The sequence below is a fragment of the Gracilinanus agilis genome, chromosome 1, assembly GCF_016433145.1.
Source record: "Gracilinanus agilis isolate LMUSP501 chromosome 1, AgileGrace, whole genome shotgun sequence".
In the NCBI taxonomy this organism is placed as follows: domain Eukaryota; kingdom Metazoa; phylum Chordata; class Mammalia; order Didelphimorphia; family Didelphidae; genus Gracilinanus; species Gracilinanus agilis.
The window spans coordinates 132,317,189-132,340,437 of record NC_058130.1 but is presented as its reverse complement, the minus strand read 5'-3'; the positions used below and the strand labels follow the sequence as shown (position 1 = coordinate 132,340,437).

General features: G+C 36.0%; 1 protein-coding gene across 1 annotated transcript in view; it reads left to right on the top strand.

The window, feature by feature from the left end:
- Positions 1 to 23,249, top strand: part of XPO6 (exportin 6) — a 115,811-nt gene that overhangs the window by 58,093 nt on the left and 34,469 nt on the right. The window contains exons 9-12 of the mRNA XM_044656758.1: positions 1,005 to 1,114; positions 17,662 to 17,770; positions 20,755 to 20,847; positions 22,729 to 22,798. Of these exons, the coding sequence (XP_044512693.1) occupies positions 1,005 to 1,114; positions 17,662 to 17,770; positions 20,755 to 20,847; positions 22,729 to 22,798 (382 nt within the window). The remainder of the gene's footprint in view (positions 1 to 1,004; positions 1,115 to 17,661; positions 17,771 to 20,754; positions 20,848 to 22,728; positions 22,799 to 23,249) is intronic.

Sequence of the window (23,249 nt, the reverse complement as noted above, 5' to 3'; positions counted from 1 at the left end):
CTCTGCACTGGTTCCCCACCCACAGGCTGCGCCTGCGCTCAGAATCCAAGTCTGCAGCTATGACCGTGCCTGCGCTTAGGGTCTGTGTTCAAAGTCTGCGTGTTCTTTAGCCTCTTGGGGTCTTAAGTCTTGCTGCTCTCAGGAACAAGTCCTGGTGACCCCAGGTAGTTGTCAAGGACTTAATGGATGCCCCAAACTTGCTCTTACTCTTGTGCACTGGCTTTGGCACTGTAGGTGGTGGTGGTGGTGGGGAGGGGTTGTTCAGCTCGCGTTTTAGTGAGAGCTGTTTCATCCCCTTATAGCATGGAAATGCCCCGATCCCCGGTACCTTCAATGCTGGGCCCTGTTGTGGGGTCCCTTTGTTCGTCTGGATTTGTTTTTATGTCCCCTTGAGGAGTCCTATATGTTTTGGTTAGGAGAGGTTAAGCAGCTGCTTTTTACTCTGCCACCATCTTAACCCAGAATCCGATATGACAGAATTTCAAAAACTCCTGCAGTCTTAGGTTGCATTGAAGATAACATATTCTGGATGAGGTAAATGATAGTTCACTGTTTATTTTGCCATGGCCAGGCCATATCTGGAGTGTTGTGTTTAGTTCTGGATGCCATATTTTAAAAAAGCTGTTGATAATGGTGGTGAATTTTCATGAAGAGCATAATCACATTGGTGGGAGGCCTTGTGATCATACACGAGAATCGGCTGAAAAACTTTTGAAATTGAAGTATCTCCATTATGCTGGAGAACAAAAGATGTCAGGGAAAATAGGAGCTTCTATGTGACCATCCCCCACCCTCTGACATAGGTTGGACCACTGCAATGCCATTCTGGTGACTGGGTCAGAAAGGTGATTTCACATATTGGAGGAATTATTTATTCAGGAGGTTGCATGCTTTTGTTTTTTAATTTTCTTAAGGAAAAGTAAGTAAATATTTATTGAGAATGCAACCTTTAAAAAAAGCCTTTCCTATATTTGTTAATTACCTGTATTTCTTTTGCATTATAGCCTACCCATGAAGGTTACTTCTCTTGTTTGGATATCTGGACCCTTTTTTTGGACTACCTGACTAGTAAAATTAAAAGTCGTTTGGCGGACAAAGAAGCTGTACTCAGCAGGTAAACAATTAAAATACTTATTGTTAGAAGCTGAAGTGGCATTCATTAATATTCCTCATGGCTTAAAAGAAGTGACACTAAAAGAATCTCTTATGTTGGATGAGATTATGTTAGCTTAAAGTAGTTCAACAACATGATATTGGGAATTGTACTGCAGAGAAATTCTTGGAGCTGATGAAATACACCATTTTATGGTTAGTCGAAAGGTTCAGAATACTAGTTAAATAGGCAAATTTAGCATAAGGATTTGTAAACTTTTTTTAACATTTATTAATATTCATTTTTTAGAAAAGTTAACATGGTTACATGATTCATGCTCCTACTTTCCCCTTCATCCCTCGCCCCCCCCCTCCCCCAGCTGATGTGCATTTCCACTGGTTTTAACATGTGTCATTGATCAAGACCTATTTCCAAATTGTTGATCATTGCATTGGTGTGGTAGTTTCGAATCAAAATCCCCAATCATGTCCACCTCAACCCATGTTTTCAAGCAGCTGCTTTTCTTCTGTGTTTCCACTCCTGCAGTTCTTCCTCTGAATGTGGGTAGTGTTCTTTACCATAAATCCCTCAGAATTGTCCTGGATCATTGCATTGTTGCTAGTACAGAAGTTCATTATATTCTATTTTACCACAGTGTATTGGTCTCTGTGTACAATGTTCTTCTGGCTCTGTTCCTTTTGCTCTGCATCAATTCCTGGAGGTCTTTCCAGTTCACATGGAATTCCTCCAGTTTATTATTCCTTTGAGCACAATAGTATTCCATCACCAGCATATACCACAATTTGTTCAGCCATTCCCCAATTGAAGGACATACTCTCCTTTTCCAGTTTTTTGCCACCACAAAAAGCACGGCTATAAATATTTTTGTAGGATTTGTAAACTCTTAAGATATTGCTTGACTAAATTTTAGAATAACTACATATTAGAATATTAAGTACCATAGCAATTTTTAATTGATAGAAGCATAATATATCTCCCAGTGAGGTGAATAAGAACTAATTCTGGCTCACAGAAAAACTTTCATTTCCTTATTAAATTATATACAATATTGGGGAGAATTTAGATTCTAGTGGTCACATTCATGAAATGATAATAATATAAAAAAGCAATAGAGTAGAATTTTAAATAAAACTAAAAAATTGGCCATTGTCTAGTATATATTTTGCCAACATGAGCACCATTTTTTCTTAGCCCAGAATTTAGCCCATTATAGTGAAAATTTATTTAGATTTTGTACAATTTGTAGCTATCATATTTTATTTGTAACTCATTTACATAGAAAGTATTAGGTAGATTTATTGCTTAGATATGAAAACTGGCCTCTCTGAATAGATTGCCTTATACAGGTAGTAAATTCCTTGTCATTGTAATTGTGCAAGGATGACCACTTGTTAGGTGTGCTATAGGGGTGCTGTATATGGTCATTTTGGACTAGGTGGCCACCAAGGTCTAATCCATCTCATATTTTATAGTTGTAAATAAGGTATTCAGTGAGGTGTTGTAAAATGCACTTTTAAAAAAGTATTTACAATACAAATATTACCATTTGCTCCTTTACTCTTGAAATGTTGCCTTTATAGTTACAAAAAGTCCCAAGTTATCATAATGTTGGTTCAAATGCAAGTGTACCAGAAGTCCTCATTGCAAAGTAACAGTTCTTTTCTTTGGCATAATTCTCTTTGAAAAATCATTAATGTTAAGGGGGGAGTCAAGATGGCCAAGTGAGATCTAGCAGTTTTGCCTTAACGTCTTCATATCTTCTACTATGACTAAAAAAGAGTACCAGATCAAATTCTGATCAGGAAAGCCAAGGAAAAAGTTACAGTGAGTCATTTTTCCAGCTTAGGGCAGCTTAGGAAGAGAGACAAAGTGGTCTACAGACATTGAAGTGGGGACTAACCAGGAGTTCAGTGCAGCACCAGTAGTGGCACCACAATGGGCAGAAGCAGAAAGCAGCCTGCACTCAAGAACAGGAAGAAGATTGAACACCCGGGCAGAAAGAGATCCTAGGGGCCACCTCTCTACTAGCTTTGGGAACAGAAGAGGTACCATCTGGTAGCTTTGTTGCCCATAACCCAGTTCTAGGTTGCAACATAAAATCCAGGCAGAGGGGAGCGAATTAGTGGTGAAGAGGGAACAGAGGACCCACTTGTCTAAGAAGTAAGGAATGAGTGTTCCAGAACTGTAGCCACGTGTTTATAAGCCCTAGAGGAACTCTAACCTTTAACCCAGCACAGAAGCTTACAGTGGAACAAACCAAGCAGGAAATCAAAACCAAGGTGGGAGGGAGAGGGGGCAGCCCTGCAGTTCAGTCTCTCTCAACCAGCAGACTAATCATTGGACTAACAGTGACTAAATCTAGCAGTAGTCTTTGTCTTTGTCTCTCTCACACACATACGCATACATACATACATACATACACACACACATACACACATGTACACACACACATATCTATATATGTAACACCCCCTGCTTTTCCATATGCTGTAAACTAAGCTCCTTAAAAGGCAGGAGCTGTTCCACTAGGCATTTGTATAGCTAATAGTTGACACAATACCTAGCACATATTGCTAAATGCTTGCTAACTGATACCATTGACTTTACCAAAACCACAAAATAAAGTGTTAAGCCACTATTCTTTAACAAGCTGAAAAATGTTACTCCCAAAGTAGATTAATATTTCCCATATTCATCTACATTTGCTTTTAAAATCTAGCCCAAGGGTCCATTTCCCTGGTGCTACTCCAAAGTCAATATTAATCAATGTACTATTGTTCAGTTATTCAGTTGTTTTCAGCCATGTCTGACTCTTTGTGACCCAATTTGGGGTTTTCTTGGCAAAGACATTGGAGTGGTTTATATTCTTGCTCCAATTCATTTTACAGATGAGGAAACTGAGGCAAACAGGATTGATTAAGTGACTTGCCCAGGATCATATAGCTAGTATGTGTCTGAGGCCAGATTTGAACTCAGGAAGATGGATTTTTCTGACTCCAGGCCTGACATTCTTATCTATAATTGTCTGGTGGCTTCAAATTACCTATTCTTCCATGAGAGGAAAAAAAGAATTACTCTAAAGCAGTGGTTCCCAAACTTTTTTGGCCTCCCACCCCCTTTCCAGAAAAAATATTACTTAGCGCCCCCTGTCACATACTATCACTGCCCCTTTACAGTTATTCACTGCCCCCAAATGCACCTGTGGCCATCACCGCTTCCCTGGATCACTGCAGCACCCACCAGGGGTTGGTGGCGCCCACTTTGGGAATCACTGGTCTAAAGGATAGCTGCCTGGTCTTTATCAGGCAAAAAGAGAAGACTAGCGCAGCAGTTGTTAGTCATCATCTAAATTGCTTAATGGTACTTTCAGTAGATATGTTATTGTCAATTAACAAGATTAACATCCTGACCTCTCTGTGAAATAGGGACTATATAAAAACTCCATCTTTTTCTGAGCTTCTAGAACAGTGTTGGCAAACTTTTACAGACCAAGTGTGTGCCCCTACCCCCATCCTGTGGGTGAAGTGAAAAAAATATCCTCAGGCGTGGTGGAGAGTGGAAGGGAGTAGCTCAGCCCTGAGTCCCTCTGGCTTTCTAATAACAACTCTGGGGGTACCCATGCCCACAGAGAGGGCTCTGTGTGCCCTCTCTGGTACACATGCTATTGGTTTGCCACCATGGCTCTAGAATAAGTTACATGCCATGCATATGTCTGCTAACTTTATACCCTACAATGCCTAGAACATGAAGTAAAAGCTTTAAACCACAAGGGACAGGATGTGAGTGCAGTGCTTGTGGCATAACCACACCCACATTTTCAAATTAAGACATGAAAACATTCAAGAATACTTCCTGTAAGCAGTATTTGCTACTGAAACTCTTTCCAAAAATGTAATTCAAAAACATGAATGGACCCTTGGTCTCTATGGTGCTGCTTCTTAGGCAGTATTAAGTATGATTTATCTGATTAAAAATTTTTTTTTTAAATCCAATTTGGAGAAAATAAAAGAAGCAAACTCTAGGATTACCAACATAGTAATTTCTAGAGGTTGTTTTTCCTTTGTAGATGGATACTGCAAAGACATCAGATGCTTGGAGTAAAAAAAAGATCATCACCTAGGGCAGGGGTCCGCAACGTATGGCTCTTGAGCCATATCTGGCTCTTTTGAGGGCCAGATATGGCTCTTTCTGCAGGAGCCATAAAGTCAATTTTTTTTCCAGGCGCTGTTACAGGAGCGCGCACTGAGAGCACTGTACAGCTCTCACGAAATTACATTTAAAAAAATGTGGTGTTTATGGCTCTCATGGCCAAAAAGGTTGCCGACTCCTGACCTAGGGAGACGTTCCCTGGCAATACTATAACCCCAGAGATAGTGGATAGAAGTAGGGAAGAAACAAAGGCAGGACTCCTGCTGGTCTAGTCAGTATGTTCCATCACTTGTTCTTTTTTGATTGTTGACACATTCTCATCACTATGAGGAGTCTCTCCACTGTCATAAGCTTCTAGAGAGATTCCTCAAGACCTTTGGAATCTGGGACAAAATTTAGGTGTGGGAAGTGAAGGAGACAAGCTAAAGTATAGATACTCTGAGGTTGCACACAACTAGGTAACTAGCAATAAATATTCCAGCAGTTAAATATACTTAACAGGATAAACCACAAACTAGTGACAGGGCTTGCTTGCTTGCTTTATTTATTTAACCTTTACCTTAGGACAATATATTTAGAACCAATTATCAGTTCTGTTCCTTACTGACCGGCCTAAAAGAAAATATACCTTAATACCTAGTATGTTTGAGGTAATGTCATGCCACACCTTATTCAGAACGACAACCAGATAATCAACAATGAGAGAAATACTTGTTCAATACAGACCACCAGGTCGTGATAACAGGCAGAGGGAGGATAGAAACCTAGATATTTCCTTCCAGGCTGAATGTTTTTCAGGACCAAACTGGTTTTGCATTTTACATACTATTACTTACATAGTCAGGTGACAGGAGCACTTTCAAATTACATATTTTATATAGTAATTTTATCTGCAAAACCAATCATTGTAAGGTGATAATATTTTCTCAAATAGAAAGAAGGGACCTCTATACACACTCCTTGGAACCAAGAAGGTCTGACTATACTATATAACTGAAAAAAGAGAAAAGTATTAGTTAAAAAAAAAATAGAATCATTCAAAAACATTAATGATTTAGAGGTGGTGGGGTTTTGCATTAGGGAGGAGGCTCTGAAGATAAGGGGATATATATGAAATAAGTCAGTGGATTTGGTGATTGATTGGATATGTGAATTGAATGAGAATGAAAAGTCATTAAGATTATGAAACCTGGGTGACTGGAAAGAGAATGATGCCTTTGAGAGTCATATAGAAGAAATTCAAGAGGAGTGGATTTGAGAGGAGAGGTACGTGCTGAGTTTGCCTTGTAGGTAATGGATGGTGTGGGACTGGAGCTCAGGAGAAGAGAGTAGGGATAGGGGTGTCATCTGCAGAGATGCTAATTGAGTTCATGAGAGCTGATGAAGTCACTAAATGAGAAAATGTAGGGTGAAAGCCCAGAAGAGATCTTTGGTAACATCTATGGTTAGCAGCTTGTTTTGGGTTATAAGGAATCAAGAGAGAGAAGTGGCATAAAAGTGCAGAGAAAGCAAGTCCTGCAGGAGAAGGAGGGCTAGCGGCATTACATACTGCAGAGATGTTGAGGGTGAGGATTGAGAAACATTCATTAGATCTGACAGTTATTGGGATCTTTGGTAATTTTGGAACAGGCAATTTCAGTAGATTGAAGTTAGAAGGCAGATTGCAGAGGTTTTAGAATTAAGTGAGAACAGAGGAAGAGGAAGTCCCAGTGTGTAGTAAAGGCATTCTTTCTAATACTGGTGAGGAGTTTGACTAAAAAAAAAAAAAAAAAAAAAAAAAAAGAGAATACAAAGATAGGCAGAGATTCTACTTCTAATAGGTTCTAGTAGGATTTCTGTTGGTGACCAGGATTGTTCCTTTGCATCTCTGGGTTTCTTTTGTTTTTCTACTTTTACTTGAAATCTGTTTTTGTGTGTAGCCAGTATGAATAGACTTTTGGTTACTCAGTTTTTATTTTTGGTTAAGTTGTTCAAGATTATTTAGTTAGAATGGGTGTGTAAGAGAATTATATGAAAGCATTTTGTAATTTGCAGAGTATTATACAAAATGTAAGGCACTGAATGATTCTTCTGCTTTTTTCTTTCTAGTATGGTATAGGGCAGTGATGGGCAAACTACAGCCAGATGTGGGCCCCCTGAAATGTTCTATCCGGCCACATTATTCCTAATCTGACGAATACAATGAGTAGGATACAATACAATGAAATTTTGAAAGAGTTACCTTAGACTGACAGATAAGCATTTCCTTTCCTTTGGTCCCCTCTTCAGAAAGTTTGACCATCACTGGTATAGGGGAAAGATCACTGAATTTGAAGTCACAGGACTGAGTTCAAGGTCTAGTCCTTTGTACTACTAAGACTTTGGTCAGATCACTTAACTTTTCTGGTCCTCAGTCTCCTCATCTGTAAAATGAAGGGATTAGATCCAGATGACTGATGAAAGTCCCTTTTACCTTAAACTTCTTGCAACATGAAATCACACGATTGATATTTTAGTTGAATTAAATACTTAGAGATGGCTTAATATGTGATTATTTTAGCAACTGATTCACTTTCCTGATTAATTTTAGCAAAGGGCATTTTGACTCAGTTAAAAAAATAACTCTAAAGTCAAATAAAAAGAGGCGTAACTTTTTGGTTTCCTCTTTGTTCATTTGCATGTGCTGACTCTATTTGGTTAATTATTGGGACAAATAGAGGTTAAAAATACTATCAGGATGCCTACAGGAGGTACTTCAGAATTGTCTATGTCTAGTTTTCCTCAGTGTTTTTAGTTTTTACTTAATGCTGTTTCAGAGTTCTGAGGGGAGACCATCTCTTTTAGGTTCTATGTAAAATTTAGTATTTTTAATCTCATTGGCAACCACCCTGACAACTTTATTGTGTCTACTTTTTTAGTCTATTACTGTATCTCTTTTCCACATTGTGTTGCTTCATTATCTCTTTCTTAGACTGTAAAGTTGGACTAGATTTTAAAAAATACTTAAAAAAATTCTTAATTATTGTTGGGATCAGTGTGGTTTTAATTCATGAGAGTAGAAGACATGGAATCAGGAAGGAGGGATCTGAGTTTGAATCCTGCCCTGACACTTTCTAATTAGGTCACTGTAGACAAGTTATTTAAAACTTAAGTTTTCTTATCCATAAAATGGATATTATATATTTGGAATTGGGAAGATGCCATTTAAAAGTATGTTACATATTTCCTATGGACATGTGAGAGACTTTGAAACTACATTTCCCACAATTCCTCATGGTAAACAGGAAGTATGATGATGTAAGAGAGGGGATAAGACTCCTGGGTGAGGAGGAAGTGGCCCTCTTAGCTAGCAGGCACGGGAAGATACGAAAGGTAAAAATGGCTGAGGCAATGTGAATTCTTACTGGCGCGTGGTCTAATGATTTTATCCCTATCAGCATGGCTTTAATTAAAATACTAATTTCTATTATTATATCAGTCTTTATCATTTTTAATCTTAGCAATATAATAATATGATCTGTAGTTCTTACCCTTATGGTTCATACCTTCCATTTATATTACTTGGTTTAAATTTTTTTTTTTTTTTTTTGGTTTATTTTTGTTTTATAGGTCATTCTTCCTCTTCTGTCAAGCTTAGTACTTGCCTCACAGCTCTCCTTTCCATGCCATCTCCCCTTCATAATTAATGGATTTCAGTATTCGCATTGACTTCTTGAGCACCTTGACATCCTAGTTAAAAGTTCTCCTCAGCTTTCATGTCCTTTATATCCTTGCTCCTCATTTATTCATTCACTTATTTATTCATTCATTTATTCAGATTTATTTAAATATTTAAATTCATTTAAAATTCAAATAAATTTAAATATTTATAAAAAATAAAAAATATTTATTTAAAAAATGTATTTAAACTCTTACTTTCTGTCCTAGTATCAGTTCTAAGACTGAAGAGTGGCTAGGACTAGACAATCAAGGTTAAGTGTCTGAGGTCAGATTTGAACCCAAGTTCTTCTAACTCCTGGTCTAGCACTTTTATCTTCTCTTCTACCTAGCTTATCCCTCTCACCATCACATATAACTGGGGTAATTCCCTGATCTTGAATATTGAAGTTCCTTTTATCCTATCTCTGTCTTTTAGTCTCATTGCTATTAAGTCTATTCTTTGTTTTTACCATGAGTACCAGCCTTTTCTTCTAGTTCATGATCCTGCTTTGATTTTACCTTTCTTTCTGTCTTAAATGGTTGACTAATTCAGCAGTCTACTATTGTCCCATTGCCTCTCATATCTGGTCACACCCCCAACAGAGTATTAGTCCCACCATTTACATTTACTTCTGAGTGCTGCTGAATGGCTAGTATTGGAGAAAGTTCTTTGACCAGGCTGACTGATCTACCACTATTTAATTTTTTTTTTAAACCCTTAGCTTCTGTGTATTGGCTTATAGGTGGAAGAGTGGTAAGGATGGGCAATGAGGGTCAAGTGACTTGCCCAGGGTCACACAGCTGGGAAGTGTCTGAGGTAGGATTTGAACAAGGACCTCCCGTCTCTAGGTACTACTATTTAATTTAAACTCAGTGGGGCCCTCCTTGCTGCTTGTTGATTTTTAAATTCTCCAGTGATTGACTATAATTTCTCACAGCTGTGATTCTGAACTTTCCTTTAGTTCCTTAAAACATCTCCCCTTCTCCATCTTAACAAGAATTGTGTAGTTGTTGGGTTGCTAGAAGGGGTATACTGCCTTGGGTTTTAAGATTTTTGGAACACCCTGTATGCAATGTAGAGAGCTATTGGAGTTCATTGAGTAGGGGATGGACTTGACCAGATCTGTGTTTCAGAAAAGTCATCTTGACCAACTGAATGAAGGCTGGATCGGAGTAGAGGGAGACTTGATCCAATTGTTAGAAGTCTCTTGGAATAACCAGACTAGAGATAAAGAGAGACTGAACTAGGGTTGTGGCTATGGTAAAAACAAGATTTGACAAGTGAATGTATATGTAAGGTCAATGTGAAGAGTTAAATGTGACACCAAGTTTTGAGTCTGAGTCACTAGGAAGTAGCGTCCTCAGCAATTTTGGGGAAAGTTGGAACAAAGGAGGGTTTGCTGGGATGGCAAGAGAGAAAGGAAAATCAAGAGAGGGCAATGTTATAGAAACCTAGAGAGCTTAGAGTATCCAAGAGGACAAGTTGATAGATTAGTAGTTTTCATATGCTAAAGGAAGGGTCAAGAAAGATGAAAATAGAAGTCCATTTGATGTAATTTAAGAAATCATTGGTAACTTTGGTGAGGGTAGTTTAAGGTGAGTGATGAGGTCAGAAACCAAATTGCAAAGAGTTTAGAAGAAAGAATAAAAAAAAAATTCTTTACCATTATACATAGTAGAACAGAAACAAAAGAGAATTGTATATATAAAACTATGGGTCTCTATTATATATAGCTTGCTTTTTTACATTTATCACAAAATCAATATATAATTTTCAGTTATGTTGCTTGTTTGTGGTTTTTTATTCTTCTGGCCTTCTGTTCATTTGAAGAATGCTTCATTTCTTTCTTTTTCTTTTTCTTAACTGCCTAATCCCTAACACCTCTGTCTCAAATTTAAAACAAAAAAAAAGGAAAGAAAAATAATCCTTTTAAGAAATATGCATAGTCAAAACAGATCTCTGCACTCACTGGCTGCATCTGAAAATGTATATTCTATTCTCTATCTTCAGTCCATCATTTCTCTGTCAGGAGGTGGTATGTATGTTTCATAATCAGTCCTCTGCAATTGTGGTTGAACATTGCATTGATTAAAGTTCTTAAATATTTCAAAAGTTGTTTTTCTTTCCATTGTTGTTAGTGTAAAAATTGTTTTCTTGATTCTGTTTACTTCATTCTGCAGTAATTCAAACAAGTTTCCCAGGCTTCTCTGAAATAGTTCTTTTTATAACTTCTTACAGCATAGTGCTATTGCATTACATCGATATGCCATGGTTTATTCAACCATGCCATAATTAAGGAAAATCCATTAATTTTCAGTTCTTTGCTATGTTATAACAAGTCTGCTATAACTACATTTGTAAAATGTTGATTTTTCCTTTTCAGTCTTTTTTTGGGGTGGGGTATAAGCATAGGAATAATATTATAAGGATCAAAAGGCACACACAGTTTAGTGAAGTCATTAGTGTGCATGCTTTTCCTGCAGCCCCTCTAACTGGTCACTTTCCTATTTGTCTCCTTTGCTGAAGTGATGGATGTGAGATAGAACCCTTAGAATTACTTTAATTTACATTTTTCAATTATTAGTGATTTTTAACTGCCTGTTCATATTCCTTGATCACATATGCTCAGTTATACCCCAGTTGATTTGCTGGAGATATCAAATATTTAAGAGGAGAATGTAAGAGTCTTTCACTGACTCAGTTACAGAAAAAGTTTTATGTGGGGTGTTAATAATAATAATAGCTAACACTTAACATAGTGCTTTATAAATATGATCTCATTTGATCCTCACAACAATCCTGGGAGGTAGGTATTGTTATTATCACCATTTTATGGTTAAGGAAACTGAGGCAAACAAAAGTTAAGTGATTTGCCCAGGGTTACACAGCTGGCAGGTATCTGAAGCAAGATTTGAACTCTAGGTCTTCCTGACTCCATGCCCTGTCTCTCTTCACTAGCTGCTTTCATTGCCATTAGTTTATCAGATGGTTACATCAATAGAATTCTTGAAATCTTAATTCTATTGAGAATAGCTAAAGTTGTTTAGCTTTACCTCTTGTCCATAGTGATTATTTTGTGGTGGTTTGAGAGGTATGAGGATCAGAGAAAATGCCTAGGCCTTCATCTTGCTGATCATGTGACCTGGAAGTCATGCTTTCACTTTTTCTTTATCTCCCCAGTTCTTAGCATAGGGGCCTCATCCATCACACTTGGTAGGAAGAGTAAAGATAAGGTTTAGTTTCTATTAGGCATGAATGACTAATTTTTCCTACTATTGAATTTAAAGAAACTTGACTTTAGCATTTTGAGACTTCTCATTTGGTACATTGTGCAGAAGAATTATCACCTTGCTCAGCATGTAAATATCTCATTTTATGAACTTAAGTATTTATAGATTTAACAATGAAAATATACTCAAATCTCATGATGTTTGAGCTAAGTTAGCTAGGTGATAACTTTATTCTTGAACGATTCTCACACTTGTTCTTGATGGAAGTCTAGAGGAAATCTCAATATTTTTAAATTTTGATTGTGAATGTGCCTAGCTCCTGAGTTTTTCAGTCAAGTAGTTTGTGTGTGTATATACATATGTGTATATACACACACAAACTATATAAATGCCCCATGATAAACTGATGTAAAAGCTTACATTCTAATGGGGGAAAACGAGCAAATATATGTATGTCGTATGCACACATATATGTATGTACAGAATAAATAGAGAATACTTGCAAATAAAATAAAAGGTAGACTCTTGGATCTTATTATCTAGTCCAGGTCCTGCCCCTAAATTTTAATCCAATATTACCAGTTATCTATTAAGATATTTCAGATTTGATAGCCAGTATACATCTTGATTACAAAAAAGTCCAGACTGAACTCATTATCTTTGCCTATCAAATTTACCCTTCTTCCAAATGCCTCATTTATCTCCTATCTTCTAGTCTCTTATGTTGGTAACCTTGGGGTCATTTTGAAGTCCTTGCTCTCTCTTGCCCCACACATCTAATTAGTTTCTAAATCTTGCAATTTCTGTTTCTAAAATGTCTCCTGAATTTGACTCCTCTCTAACAATCATCACTTTATCAAAGGCTTTAAGTCCTTATCATTCCTTGCCTAGAGTATTGCAATAGTTTTGCATTGTTATCAGTGCAACAAATCTCTTCCTATTCCAGTCCATCTTCCAGTTGCTTAGTACTTGCAAAAGTGATTTTTCTTAAAGTTCTGACATTGTGGTTCTGCTAATCCAACTTCAGTAATTTCTTACTACCCCTAGAATAAATATAAACTCCTATTAACTTTTAAAACCTTTTACCACTTTGCATCTGTTTCCCTCATATTATAGTACTCTTAGGACTCTGCAGTTCAGCCAAACTGGGGCTTCACACACTAATATTCTCCCTTCCTCCCTCTCTTTGTCTTTCCCCATTCCTTCCCCACCTCTCTCTTCTTCTCTCTTTGTCTCTCAACCCTTCTCTTCCACCCCTGCTTGTTCTCCATACTTGTAAATGACATCCTCTTCACATAGTCCTTTCTTCCTTAAGATGTAGTACAAAAGCATTACCTTCTGTGTCCGTGTCTGTGCCTCTTTCTCTGTCTCTGTCTTTCTCTCTCATATATGCCTCTAAAAGCAGTAGTCAGAGATGGGTTTCATAGACTTTATTATGTTGCCAAAAGGGGTCCATAACACAAAAAGGTTAAGAACACACGAAGCCTTTCTAGATTACCTTAATTCCTAGTACCCTCCTTCTCAGGCTACCTAACTTTAACTTCTTTGGATTTATTCTCTTTATCTTCACACACACACACACATGCACAAGAGCTGAATCTCCCTTAAGTTTCTCCCAAGTTAGAAGGTAAGCCTCTTTTTAGTAGTGCTTATTTCATTCATTGTACTTGTATCCCCAGTACCTCACAAAGTGCCGGGTGCCATAGTAAGTATTTAATAAATATTTGCTAATAGAGAGAATTTGATTTGGATGCCTCATGGAGGCAATCTAGTCTGACCTTTTTTTTTTTTTTTTTACAGAAATAGAAAATTGAGACCTATAATTTTAGGTCTCCTGTATTTGTTGAAGTAGTTCTAGGTCGGAAAACTGTGGACACTTACTTTTTGCATGATACTTGCCCTTTGACTAGAATGACACCTTTCCGTTACAATACCTAGAATAGTCTATCATATTTTATTCTGAGGACCATATTTGAAACATAGTGACTTAGAACATATAGTAGTGCTTCTTGATGAATTGTTAACATTTTTGGGCTTTATTTTTTTCTACTGTTGGCCTTTTGCCCTGTGATAAAGTGCTTTTTGTTTACTAGACACCACTTGAGAAAGCAGTGAAAGCATCTTTTCTGTTGAGTAATTCTTTCTCATTTCTGAAGGAGTCAAAAGAGGAGGGGTGGAGTGTGGTTGGGAAGGTTGAGAAATTGTTTAGTACATGTTTAGTCTGCTTATTGTAAAGGGATGTAAAATATATTTATGGGAAATTCTTTTTCAGTGTTAGTGTACTTTAAAAAAGGAAGAAAGTTTTCTATTAGTCTTTGGTTCCTGTGGCCTGCCGTGAATGGGCCTGATGACATCTATGATGCCTTCTAAATAGGTTACTGATTCTAATGCTTATGACCTAATAACTGCTAAGTTAAAAATGAGCAATGTTGAATCAGTTGAAAGATTGTGAATCAGCCTGGAAAAACTATGCCAGATGTATTGTTTTTAAGGAGAAAGATTTTACTGGAATAAAAGGTTGTCTTTTATTTATGAAATTGTTTTCTCCTTTTCATCTTGTCAGTACATTCTACAAAAGATTCCATTAACTACCCGTTTTTTTTTTTAATAAAAGCAGATTTACTAGTGTTTTTATAGCTAATTTTCTTTTCTAATTCAGATTTCAAAAGTGCTTTTGACATATTCTGTAATATGTACTAGTGGAGAAAAGAGGAAGAATGGGGTGGAGCTTGTATATCTCATAAATGGTGTGTGTGAGAAGTGTACAAAGGGCTTGGTATTAGATGAACCTCATTCTTATCTGAAATGGACAAAGGACAGTTGATCATATGTAATACATTTTGTACACAATTTGATTAGAACTTTATTAAGCTTGACAATAATAGGGAATGATAGGTTAAAAGGGAAGATTAATGACAGAATAAATAGCCACAAGCAAAACAAGTTTTCTGATTCTAAGGGGGGAGGGAAGAAAGTATAGAACTAGAACCTAAGAAGATTTCTTATACAATTGAGGAATGGCTCAACACATTGTGTTATATAAATGTAATAGAATTTTATTGTGCCATAAGAAATTCTGAAAGAGGTGATTTCAGAATTCAGGGTAGTATGATAACTACCAGAGTGAAATGAGCAGAATCAGGAGAACAACTTATACAAAGACCACAATATTATAGAAGAAAATAACTTTGAAAGACCTAAGAATTTGATCAGTGCAGTGACTTACCATGTCTTGAGAGGACCTATAATGAAATATGTTATAACTACCTCCTGATAGAGGTGAGATGGACATAAGATACAAAAAAGAAACATACATCTTTGGACATAGAAACTGTGACTTTGTTGGACTATACTTGTTTGTTATATATTTTTTTCCTCCTCTGAAATGTTAATTGGAAGAGATTAGGGATAATAAGGAGGTTAGCAATAGGGAGGTCATTGAAACATTTTATAAAAATTCACAGAAGTTTGGAAGGGAGCCAGACAAGCAAGAAAGTTTGGAAAGTGACAGATGAAATCCATTCTATCCATTGCCAAGGCCTGCTGATTTCACCTTTGCAATATCTCTCAAATTTCTGACACTGCCATTACTCTAGTGCAGGGCCATATCACCTCTTACCTGGATATTGGAATAGCCTTCTGGTGGGTCAGCCTGCCTCCAGCCTCTCCCTGCTCCAATTCATCCTCTTTTCAGTAGGGCTGTAGGGGCAATAGCTAAGGAGTCCAGGCAAGGCTGCTATCCCTGCTTACTGCTGAAGGTGGAGATTAGCACATTTCAAGCTTTCTCTTGAACATTTCATGAGACCTACTTATATGTGTGACCCTATGTAAGTCACTTAATCTTTCTCAAATTCCTCAACTGTAAAATGGGGCTCATAATAGAATTTATCTCCCAGGGCTTTTGTGAGGATCAAATGAGGTAATAATTGTAAAAAAAAGCACTAAGCACAGTATCTGGCACATAGCCCTTTAAAAAAGAAAAGACAGTTCTTTCCTCATTTAGAATTCTTTCATTCTTGATAGTGTTCCATTCCTCCCAGGGTGACTTTTCCTTTATAGACCTTTGGGTCTTTTCCTGCCTATCCATTCTCTTGCTCTTCTAAAATATCTGGGATGCTTGTTTGATTGTATTTGACTTTCCTTCTTATTCTTCATTTAAGGTGTGACTGCCTTTCCCCAGTTTATATCTTTTGCATTTTTTGCTTTTTCAGCAGCCAATTATTCTTGATAAAGAATCAGATCTAGAATAGTAATTCCTATCATCACCTTCTTCCAGTTTTTGAATGATGATGATGATGATGATGATGATGATGATGTTGTTGTTATTTTCACCTTGGGGCCATAGTAGCTAGAATACCAGAATTCAGAACCAGGAAGACCTGAGTTTGAAATCTGTCATATGTACTCACTGTGTGCCTGGGCAAGTCCCTTAACCTCCCTCCCAGCCTCAGTTTTTTAGGTTTGAAATAGAAATGATAATAACATCTACCTCACAGGATTGTTGTGAAGATCAAATGAGAACATATACAATGCTCTGTAAACCTAAAATCCCTGTATTATATGACTTATCATAAAGGGTAAGATAGGAATTTATTAATTAGCTTCTGGCAGGAAGTGTTAAGCAGATGTCTAGGGAATTGAATTCCTGCATCATTGATAATTATAGTTAACATTTATATAGTACTTTAAGTTTTACAAAGCACTTTATATATAATCTGATTTGATCATCATTCATCATGCCAATTTGGGATGCATTTCCTGAACCTCTTAATTTTCTTCTGTTGGGGTAGTCAGTATTATGCTCTCATAGCAATATTCCTACTGTTACTCCCTTCATTACTTTTGATTCAAAAGTTCTTTGCTTCCCTTTCCCCCTTTTGTTCTTGGATTTTCTCATGAGTATTATTTTACTGTATAACATTACTCTACCCTTATTCTCCTTCCTTTTTTGTCCCATTTCATTAAGGTATAATCATTTTGATTTCTATTTCAGTTATGAGTCCCACCTAAGTTTCAGGGATCCTTATGACATAAAATTTCTCTTCCTTAGGATACCTAGTTCACCTTGATTATACACACAGTTGTATGTGAACATTCTGAAGTCATTTTTTTTTCATGACTTTTCTACTTTAAGTTTTCTTCTTTGTGCTACTGGACATTTCTATTGCCATTTTTCTTCATATGTTAGAATTGCTAGTATTCACATGATAATTTATCTTGGTAAATATATGCAGGCAGTTTTTTCCCTTAGGGGTATATTGAGTGACCTTTTGGGATAAGGTTCACTGTCTTGTGACCTTTCTAGACCATGGAATTTAAACCTCACGGATCTGGTCTTCTAGGATGCTACTTAGTGTGAGATAATCTAGAATGCAGGTTATTTATTATTACTGTTTTTATAGTCATTTGGTACTTGATATCAGATTCTTGTAACCAAAGGCGAAAGCAATTGTTTTTCTGGCTTGTGTCTAATTTTTGTTTACATGCAGGTACAAAGATGCTCTGGTCCTCTTGCTTACTGAGGTATTGAATCGGATACAGTTCAGGTACAACCAAGCACAGTTAGAAGAGTTGGATGATGAGACACTTGATGATGATGTAAGAAATTTACCATAGTACAATTTTGACCATTACATTTTCAATATAACATGTAATTTAAGTCACTAATGGGAACCTGCAAATCTCTTGTTTCTGAAAGTTGAATTTTTTAGCATGGGTAGAATATTCATTTTTAAGGCACCCCTCCTCCCCCCAAAGATTAATACCTTGTCTTTTAATTTAGTTTTGCAAGCATTTTCAGCCATTGACTTATACCATCAATTGGAGTGGAGAAATAGCATTTTTGAGAAATGTGTTGAATAATGTGGAAAATTTCAGTGGCTCTAATTTTGGTGTGGGTATACTTTCTACTGCTACAAATTATAACCCAGACATGCCTCCTTTTCTTGTGCAGTTCCTGTCTGTATCCTTTTATAAATCCTCCAAAGAGTATTTACTCAGTGCTAGTACATTTCCTTTGTTTTGTGGCTATTAATACCATACTTTTTCTTTTCCCTCCTTTTTGGTTTAAACATATAGGTTAATGATACCTTTTCTACTATTTAAAGTATACAAATCACCTCTGGAAATGTGCAACAATATGCTTTCATTCACTATGACTCTTTAGTCCCCTGCATTTTTTTATTCTTCTAAGATTGTGGTGTATGACTGAGCACCATATAGAATCCATATGAGAATATTGATGTTAAAATAATTGGTATTTTGAGGAGTGGATAGCAGCTTGAGATCATTGAAAACATTGCCCAGTTTCCCAAATGACAACTCAACTAGCTCACTTCATTTCTAGTTCTGGGTTTAACTTATTGTCTATTAGCAGCCTTTTCCCAAGATAAATAGGTATTTTGATGGCTTAAATGCATATCATAATCAGGGGAATATGCATTTTCATTCACTTTGTTTTCCCTGTGTGCTTGATGCATTTTATGTACAAATCATCATTTGAAAGTATGCTTCCTTCTACTTATGACACCCAAATCTTGGTCCATTCTTTTTTGTGTGGCCAGAACTAATTGTGGAGGCTTCAAAGTGTGCTGTAGCTTGTTATAATTGGCACAGTGGTTTCTACAAATAATTGTTTCTAGAACTTGCATCCTGCAGAGAAAGCTTTTATTTGGCCTTTTGCATTGGACATAACTTTTCCAGGATGTTGGCAGATACAATCAGAGGGTTGTTGGAGAAAATTATCCCTGTGGTTTCATTTATCAAGGAATCCTGCATCATCTTAATGCATGGGAGATTCCTTGTTGAAAGAGATCTTTAGGTTGCAGTTTTGTTCTGTTGAGGCAAAAGTGTTTTTTGGGGGGTAATTACCAAACATTGAGGGATAAACACTTAGAGAAATCTTTATACATCTCATTTACATAACTAAGATGATCTGGCCTTTGTTAGAAAATTATATGTAAAAGCCTACATGTTCTTTTTCACATATTTTGGTTAGGTTTAAGTGCTCTTTCCAATGTCTAAATTGCCATTTTTGTTACCTTATGGAGCACTTGGGCATACCAATTCTATTGAAACTGATAAGGATAGGTTGCTATATAAACTGATATATCTGTTCCACTTAATATCTTTGTTGTCCTTCCAATTTCCTTCCTAAATAAATACCTGTTGCAAAAATAGTATATGAAAAATGTTAGGAGATGGAAGTAAAGAGAGGAGGAAGAGATTGGGATAAGAATCAATTAGCTGCCTGCTTTTTAAATTTTATTTTTATCCAGTCATCTATTCGACCTACATTTATTTTCAAAAATTATTTAAATTTTATTTCCAGTTCTGAATTCTTTCATTCCCCTCCTTCCCCTCAATTGAGAAAGCAAGAAAAACAAAAACTGTTACAAATATGTATGGTTAAGCAAAATGAATTTCCATATTAGCCATGTGCAAAAAAAAAAATGCTTCCATGCATACTCTGAATGCATCAGCTTTCTATTTAGGGATGGAGAATATATTTCATTACAACTCTTGGAACTGTGCATTCAACTTATATTAAAATCCCTACTTTTTAAATTAATATTCACAACCACATTTGAAAACAATTTTTAACATTTATTTTCTAAAATGTTGCATTCCAAATTCTCTCCCCCTCCTCTCCCTAAAACAGGAAGCTATTTGAGTTTATACATGCACGATCATGCAGAACATATTTCCATATTGGTTATGCTGTGGAAGAAGACACATTAAAAAAAACCCATGAAAAAAATAAAGTGAAAAACACTAAGTTTTGATAGATGAAATGTAAAAGCCAGCAGTTAATTGATTCTTCTCTCTTTATTCAGATTCCCATTAGTTCTTTCTTTGGAGGTTAGTTACTTGCTTTTAGTATTTCTTTTTCTTTTTAATTTTAAATCCTTACTTTTTGTCCTAGTAATAGCTCTAAAACAGAAGAATGGCAAGGGCTAGGCAATTGGGATTAAGTGACTTGCCCAGGGTCACACAGCTGGGAAGTATCTGAGGCTAGACTTGAACTGAAGTCCTCCCAACTTACAGGTCTGGCTCTCTATCTACTGAGCCACCTAGCTATCCCCTGCTTTTAGTATTTCTATTTATTTTAAACCACCTTTGAGGTTTATTGAGTGCTGCTTGATTGGACCCTCTTGGCAAAACATTTTTAGCCCCAGAATGAATAGCTTTATTTAAAAAAAAAAAAGTCTTGATATTTTAACTGTGTGTTCTAGAGAAAGTCACAGTTTATAAAGTCCATTATTAAAAAAGTGTTTGTATACATATTTGTAATTATCATTGTACTAGAATTAACATATTAGAAAACAAAACAAACATTTTGGGGTTATTCCAGGTCAAGTTGATAATATGTTACTGCTCTATGGAAATAATTAGAATTCTTAAACGCATTCATTAATTTTGTTTTATCTCTGTGAGTTTTTTAAAAAGGACTAAGTAACGTTAAATGTGATTTGAATTTTGTTTGTTAATGAACTTAATTCTGTGGACAAGTTAAAAAATAACAAATACTTCTAGATGCTAATCAGTTTTGGAGAAATCATTCCTATTTTTCTTTTTTACAGCAACAGACAGAGTGGCAGCGGTACTTACGCCAGAGCTTGGAAGTTGTGGCCAAAGTCATGGAACTCCTTCCCAGTCATGCATTCTCTACACTGGTAACTAACCATCTATGGAATAATTAAGTAGTGACCATTTTCTCTTTCACTTAGGAGCATAACAGAAAGGACCATGAACCTAAAGACAGAGCTTGAGCTTTGGGGCAGAAACTAATTGCTGGATTTTGTGGAAGGCATTTTTACCTCTTTATGGGCTGAGTGTCCATATTTCTAAAAAGGAAGGACCAGGGCTTCATAGCTCTTTCCAGTTCTAATGTTCTTTTTAAATTCATAACATAGGCAATGCATTTAGAAAGGCTTTATTCATATTCATAAAGACTTTGGATTTCAGTGTTTATAAACACATTTTCTTTTGTAACTTCCTGTCTTACAGGTATATTTTACTGTCCCCCTAATTATATCAGGTCGAGGAAAATAACTGTGATGCTCATCCTAATCAGGAGTTAGTTGTAGAGCATTATAAGCCTTATGTGATCCTTTATGCCTATTTTAATTTCTTGGGATCTTTATTCACATGGCCTGATTTAGTTCCTTTTGAAAGCTTTGTTATATGAAGAGATCATATTAAATCCACATCATCTTCTAGAGAAAGGAAACAATAGAAATATAATGCAATCAACTTTTGTGTTACCTGTTCTGCTACATAATCTCTTGTATTCTTTTCCCTGGGGAATGTTATTTTACCTTGTCTTTTGCTTTTCTTAGTTTCTACCACATTAAGGTCAATTTCTTTGTATTTATTGAATTGATTAGTAAATCAGCTTATGAAATGAAAGGTAGGCTTACCTACAATGAGTGTTGACTAAGTCTGAAAGAGAAATGGATTTCTGAATAAATGGAACGATCTCTTCTCACTTTGTAAAGCTTGCTGATAATATATGTATTATTTATCTGTACTATATATATGTATATATTATATATATGTATGTGTATACATACATACATACATACATACATACATACATACATATATATATACATACATACATACATACATATATATATATATATATATATATATACATATATATATATATATATATTTCTACTAAAAGATTGAGTGGGTCACCAAATGATGATTTTACTTGGTTTTGGTGGAAAAATTATGGCCTGAGGTAAGCATGCTATCAAAATAGAAGGGTAGATGCTGACAGCTTAAATTGTAATTGACCTTGGCTTAGAACATGACTCTACTGTCAGATCTTTGTCTTCTTCCTTGCTTTTTGCGAAATTGATGTAGTTTAGTTGCCTTCCTTTATTTACTGAATGTTAATCCTCAAAAATAATTTCACTGGTGGAAATCATTGGGGGAATTTAATTGAGACTTCTTTAACCTATATCTATGCACAATTATCGAGGATTCAAAGAGTAAATAATTTTTATTTCTACATTTTCAGCTTCATTATACGTTGATTCCCATTACAAATTGTAGGTTCCATCTCAGCTTACCTTACATAATAGACTTCATCCAGGATATTCCATCTCCTTTCTCTTTGCCTTTTCAGTGGCTGTCCTTCATGCTTGGAATGTACTCCCTCCTCTTGTTGAAACCTCTCTGTGTCCCTAGTTTCCTTCCAGATTTAGCTCAAAAAGGCTACTTTCTAAATGAAGTCTTTGCTGATGATCCGTCCCATATTTTAAAGCTTTCCTTGATAAAATTACCTTGGAATTATTTTGTATACACAATATATGTACTGGTTTCTGTCTAGAGGATTTTAGCTCTTTGAGGGTAGGGATTTTTTTTTAACTTTTGTTTTTGTATCCCAGACACCTGACAGAGTGCCTGGGAGATGATAGGTGTTCAGTAAATATTTGTTGATTGATTGATTGATTCTATTTCCATTCTTTTGGTCATTGTGTAATGATGTTAATGGGATTAAAACACATTTATGACTTTCACATTTGTTTCTTTGCTTTCAGTTCCCAGTTCTACAAGACAATTTAGAAGTTTATCTGGGGTTACAGCAGTTTGTAGTTACTTCAGGGTCAGGTAAATCTGTTTTCATTTTCTAATATAAGCAGTTATTTTAAAAAGCAGGACTGATACTTCTCTAATGATTCTATTACAAACATGATGTTTCTCCAATACCCTCTCCCCTTAAGTAAACTTTGAAACATTTTAATACCAAGGTATTACAGGAGGGAAGAGATTAAAGATGAAGCAACAGCAGTATATTTCAAGGGGATGAAAAGGGGGCAATTTAGGGCAGTGACAGAGCTTATTAACATCCAGACTGACATACTGCCCTATTTTTAGTTTAGACCTTTTAGGCTTCCCCTGATTTGCATGGCCTTTTAAAATATTTAAATGGTCATTTTTAGTTAGAAATTAGAATATTTTATGTTGAAATGTTTCATTAGGTTAGGTGTAGTAAGTTAAAAAAAATTATCTTCATCTTCAGCATGTTATAGTTTTCCTAATATTTAGATCCAAAGGAATA